The 5,911-nt window shown below is 61.4% G+C and overlaps 1 protein-coding gene across 1 annotated transcript in view; it reads right to left on the bottom strand.

The window, feature by feature from the left end:
• Window positions 1–5,788: 5,788 nt before the first annotated feature.
• Window positions 5,789–5,911, bottom strand: part of EMIHUDRAFT_221566 (hypothetical protein) — a gene marked incomplete at both ends in the record, with an annotated part of 2,206 nt that continues 2,083 nt past the window's right edge. Inside the window, one exon of the mRNA XM_005756488.1 lies at window positions 5,789–5,860. Within this exon, the coding sequence (XP_005756545.1) occupies window positions 5,789–5,860 (72 nt within the window). The remainder of the gene's footprint in view (window positions 5,861–5,911) is intronic.

The raw sequence follows: 5,911 nt of genomic DNA, 5'->3' as shown, positions 1-5,911 counted from the left end.
GGGGGGGGGGATTGGGGAGTTGTTTTTGGGGGCTCGGTCACTCGAATTTGGGGTTTTTTCCGGGGAAAATTTTTGGGGGTCCCTGGGGAAGGTTCCAAAATTTGCTTTTTGGGGGGGGTTCGCTTGGCCCTGGCCCTTGTTGGGGGGGAGGCCTTGCCATCGGTGGGCAAAACATTAAGTTTGGGAGGGGGAAGGGTTTGGCCTTCGATTTTTAGGTCATGGGGATTTGGATTAGGAAGGCCTTTATTATGGACCTGCAAAAAGGGGAGGGGGGGGGGCAAAAAAAATTGGGTTGGGTGGGAAACTTGAGAAATTAGGGGGATTTGGCAGGACCTCCAAAAAGGGGAAATTTGGTTCAGAAGAAGCCCCCGGGGGAAACCCGGGAGGGAAAGGTTAGGGGCCGGCTTTGCCCCGGAAGGGGGGGAAGGAAAATGGGGTGTTCCTCGCTGGAAACCCTAAAAAAAAGGTCCGGGTGGGTCGGGTTCCCAGGATTTTAGGGACTTGAGGTCCATGAAGGTAGGTATTTTTAGCCCCCCCCCCCCCCCCCTCTCTCTCTCTCTCTCTCTCTCTCTCTCTCTCTCTCTCCCCCCCCCCCCCCCATGTACGCATACAATTTCACAACTCAACTCCCTCGCACAACACTGGCTGGACAGAAAGGAGAAAGGGAATTCTACAGAGTGAGGGAGAGATCCCCAGGGTGCCATTTACTGGGAAACTCGAGAGTCGAGTGGTCACATTCCTGAGTGAGGACTCAAGGGACAAGGCGTGCCGTCTAGTTGGCCTCTGCAGAAACTAGAAGGTGCGGGCCGGTCACTCTGTCTGGCGACTGGGTGTCCATCAGGGTGCGTAGGTGGGACTGACCACTGTGTGCACTGAGAGCACTGCGTGTGTGCCCGCGTTGTCGGCGCGCGTGTTGGGTTCGTCTTGCCTGTGGGTTGGCGCTGTTTGGCTTGGGGGCCGCCCGCCGCGCGCGCCGCCACCGGGCTGAGTCCACGGTCAGGGTGCCGAGCTGTTGTGTTATAAACGCTCCGTAGAGAGCCACCAGACGGAGAGTGGCTCAGCCGACAGCCCCGGCCCCGGCGGGCCCCAGGTCCCATCCCCAGAGACCGCCTAAGCACCTAAGCGGCCTAAGCGGGGGGGCGCTTAGGGTGCTTAGGTGCTTAGGTCGCTCTCGCGAGCGTAGCTACGTGCTGACGTTCTCATACGAGTGATCCTGAGTACCCACATGATGTGCCTGCCTATCGCTAAGTACGAAATTGCGGCTTCACAACGCTCACGATCTGGTCGAGCCCTCGAATATCACACGCACGCACGTGGGGTGCCGGGAACGACTACATATCAGCGTCGAATGCCTCCGCCAGCGCTGCGAACTCCTTATCCATCCAATTTTGTACGCTTGCATCACTGATTTGACCTCCTCCGCATGAGGCTGCTGGGCTCGGTTCAACTGCCGCTCAGCTGCGCACACATGGGCTTCCGCGAGCTGACGCTCCATGAGCAGCGCCATTGTTACCGCCCCAGAAGCTTTGACGCGTTGGCTGTGAAGCCAATCGCGCCCGCACCATAGTGATAGCACCCGGATCGGGCTACTCGTCGATCCAGGCGGCGAGTTAATTCAGCTCCTCGGGAGTTGCTGCCTGCGGTGGGGGCGGCTGCTCTGGCAGAGTCGCCTCGATACCGGCCTCCGTCAGCTGCTCATTAACCCACTTCTTCGCCTCCTGCGTGGCGGCGAACCGGTCGGCCGATCGCTCTTCGCAGTGATGGCGAGTCGCTTCTGCTTGCGTATGCTCTCTGGAATATTCAACGTCACGAGCACGCCAAAGTCGTTGGGCTTCTCCGCCCTGCCGACCTGCTTCTCATTGACGTGAGTATCCGCAGCTCAGCGAGTGACGACAGGAACGAGTCGGTCGCCACCTGATCCGTGAGTGCCACAGCAGGTGCGGGCGACGACGTGCTGGCCATCGCGGCGCGGCTAGAAGGCTGAAGCGGAGCACGGAACGCCAAATTTGAGCGTTTCGAGCGGTTGTTGTTTTGTGGTATGGCGCAAGGGCGAAGGTTACTTCGAAAGTTACTTCGAAAAAAGTAAGCTGTTACTGCGAGAGAGCTCGCGGAGAGCTTTTACATGGTGTGTTTAACGTCGTGTGGCTCCCAGGGGTTGCCCGTTTACACGGTGGGGGCGCCCGCGGGGCTGGCACCCTGACCGTGGACTCAGCCACCGCAGGCAGGCAGTCGACCATAGGTGATGCCTGTGCGCAATATTTATCCGCCGACCATATCCGCCGACCAATGAGCAAAAAAGAGGTTTTTGATTGAGGAAAAAGATCGATTCACTATCTCCTGGTCTCTGACTGTTGCGCGGCGCAGGCCGTTAGCTCTAGCGTCTAGGGCGGCGCCTCCATCGCCGCCTTCATCGCCGCCTCCATCGCGGCCTCTGCAACCGCCGCGCCGCCGCCACCTCCGTCGTCCGCCGCTACCGCCGCTGCCGCCTGCGCCTCCATCGCATCTCGGAAGCGAGTCATCGCGCCGTGCATCGTGCGACGCACAAAGCTCTGCGCCTGCCAGGGACGAGAGGGGGGCTGAGAATGTGACCGCACGGCGGGATGCCGGGCTGGGCGCGCCAGTCTCGTCTCGGCCAGCGGGCCAGCAAGGTCCGGCAGCGTGTAGGACATCCGCAGCCGCACCGTCGTCGCACGGGGCTGCCCAGCCACCGGCGTGAAGGTGGCCTCGCCCGAGTTTTGGACGCCGCTGAGCGACCGCCATCGCAGCGCGCGGGGCGGATCGAGCTCGTGCATCGCCTCCCACTGGACCAGGTTCTGCAGCCCCGCCGCGTTGACTAGCCGTGTGAGCGGTCGCGGCACGCGCAGCGCCCACTCTGATCGGCGCGCGGCCGGATCGACGAGCGTGACGCGCTCCAGCAGCGGCGACCACTCTGGCATGCGCTCGATGTCGGCGTACACCTCAAACAGCAGCTGCGGTGGCGCTCGAATCACAAGCTCGGCCGAGGTCTCGCCGCTCCAGAGGAGCGGAGGTCGGCAGCGACGGCGCGAGGCAGTGTTCGAACATTCGGATCGCGAGGCCGGTGCGATGTAGCAGCAGCAGGCGCCATGTAACAATAGCAGGCTGCTGAGGCACAGGCTTCTCATGCGTCCGTTGCCAACACTGGAGACCGCACAGCAATGATCGTCTGGTAGAGGCGAGCGCCGCGACGAGGTCGAGATGGGCTAAGGTCACGCACCGGGTCCCCGCGGGAAGCCCGCGCATAGGACAACGACGTCTGTCCCACACACGCACAGACGCGCACATACATCATGCTTGGGCACACCCCACAGTGTAGTGGTGTGAGCACACAAGTACTAGCAGAGTGCACACCTGCCTTGGCGGGTGAGGATCCGAGAGAGAGAGATTTTTAGCAATACCAATTTGTTTTGTAGGATCCGTAAGAATCAAAGCCTGTTGGTGCCAAACCCCAAAAACGTGCTCGAGCGCGCCGAAGAGAGACGATCCACGCTCGAGGGAGTTAGCGAAAGTCGCACGGGCAGAGGGGAGACCGAGGCCTCCGGCAGTCCGCACCGCCTCGCGAAAGGGAAGCAACGATCAACTCCAGCTTGGACTTGGGTGCGCCGAGCGCTGGCGCGTAGGTCGCGACCGACGCGCAGCGCGGGCACGTCGCGAGCACAGGAGCGCCGCGAGTGCCGTGCGCGTGCCACTATGCACTAACCTGGTTGTGCCGGGCAGGGCAGTAGCCAGTACTTGAACGACCACATCGCTGGATGAGAAAAAGAATTCGAAAACATCTCCCTGGACTGGCACTACAAAAGAAAAAGAAGCTGATACACCAACACCGTGGCACTAATTTTTTTCTTTTTCCAAGTAATCTTCCGTGAATGCGATAACGATATTAGGTCGGCTCTTGTAACCCCTCTCTACCAACTACCTTCTGTTAGACCTAGAACGACATTTCTAGAAGAGCTTTGAAAGGCCTCACACCGTCAGGCTCCGCGGTGCGCACAGGGCGGGCATCAGCTGCGAGGGAGACATCACCAGGTTGCGCTGCTCCTCGCGCTCCGCCTCCGAGCCTTGAAGCACGGCTCGCCTCGCCTTCTCGGCCAGCGCCGTGATTTCGCGCTTCGAGTATCTTCGGGAGACTCCCCTCGGCGCTCCCGCAGCTGCTGGCCGGCAAGCCGGCCGCGCCTGCCCGTGCCGGCTGCATGGGGCGTACAGGTGAGATGAGATGCTGCCCCGAGAGCGCGTGTCCGTCCGACTCGGGCTCCGGCTGCGTTGGCAGCTCGGGCTCCGCTTCGATGCACTCGCTGGCGTTCCTGCTGGCCGGAGGAGTTCTTCCCTGAGCATGTTGGCCGGTGAGAAGATTGGTTCCGCCGTCGTTGGCGACGAAGCCAAGCTCAGTGACCTCCACGACGAACTTGAGCACGCATCCGCTAAAAGCAGCGCTCGCCCCCGCGGTGGCATCGGTGTGCGAGGGCGGTCCGGCAGTGGCGTTGAGAAGGACCAAGCACGCGGGAGCGGCGCATGCGAAGAGCCAAGCCTCGGTGGGAAGGAGGTGGGCATGTCTCGCGAGTGCATGAGAAACACCCGCGGCGGTTCGAAAGCGTCTCGAGCACCGCGGCCACTGGCAACGTGCAGCTCGTACACCGGACTCACCATGCGCCGCGTTTCACCGCGCGGCCGGATGTGAGCGGTCCGGCCGGCGCCCGCGAAACGATTTTTTCAACAACGTCGAAATGGAGCCGGAGGTGTACACGCGCAAGCCCGCGGTGCACGCTCGGACCAACTTTATGCGACCGTTTGCAGAGGCTCCAGCGCCGCCGGAGTGGAAGGGCCACGTCAGGGCCACTCTCATGCGTGAGTCGAAGAAGTTGCAGTCCTTCAAGGCCAAGACCGTGGGCCGACCATATCGTCCTAGCCTTCTGGTGAGCGAATATCTGCTGCCAATGCTTACGAACACATCTCACCCAACGCCACGAACACATCTCGCCCCCATCAAATGACAGGACGACAACTCGCGACCGTACCTCGGCGGCGAGGTCGCCCCAACGTCCTGGTACACTGCGCCAGCGCTCGGTGAGTCAATCATGAGCATGACTCAGGCTCGGGCCAGCAAGCTCTTCGACGCACCTCATTGAACGAGGTGAGTTCTGATAGCGCGACAACTGGCCAAGGGACGGACGGATGGGCTTGGGGCCCTTCAGACCCCGTTTCGTGTCGAGTGTCGTCGAGTCACCGACTGACACGTGAGGTCTACTGTGTCTCCTGTGTGCTGTGAGTCTGTGAGGAGAGAAGTCAGAGGAGGACTTTGGAGTTCGTCGACAGGATGAGTGCAGTTCTACTTGGGAGTGCGCCGCGATTCCTCGCACCGCGTGGCTTCTCATGACATGTTCGCTCAAAAAAAAAGAGTGTGCCTTATTTTGTTGACACTCTGATCACTGGACACTTGTGTCTTGTTAGACGGAAGACGGTAGAGTCTGAGACTGCAGCGAGGTATGTGTCGCACAGGGGCCGCGGAATAAACAATACTCCATTTCATACAACGCAGGCGTCTCGAGTGGGGAGCGGGCCCGGCCCAGGCAGCACACCACCCTCCACCCACGTCCGCGACAGGACAACGGCACAGTCACCGTGGGGTTGACGCTATAGGTCGGGACGACCTGAAAACTGCGCCCACGCGTGGGACGCACACCACGCAGGGGAGCGAGGAGGGAGAGGGCGGGTGTGGAGAAGAGAAGCGAGCGGGCGGCGGAGGCACAAGGTCCGCTCTTGCTCCCGCTCCACCTCAGCCCGGCGGTTGCAAGCGGCGCGCCCCTCGGAGCGACTGGCGGCGCCCCTGTTCGAAGAGCATGCTCCCCTTGGGGAGGGTGCAAAACTTGCCCGCGCCCGGCACAAACGTCGCGTTCCC

Source organism: Emiliania huxleyi, assembly GCF_000372725.1.
Source record: "Emiliania huxleyi CCMP1516 unplaced genomic scaffold EMIHUscaffold_97, whole genome shotgun sequence".
Taxonomy (NCBI): Eukaryota; Haptophyta; order Isochrysidales; family Noelaerhabdaceae; genus Emiliania; species Emiliania huxleyi.
This window is presented reverse-complemented; position numbering and strand designations above follow the sequence as displayed.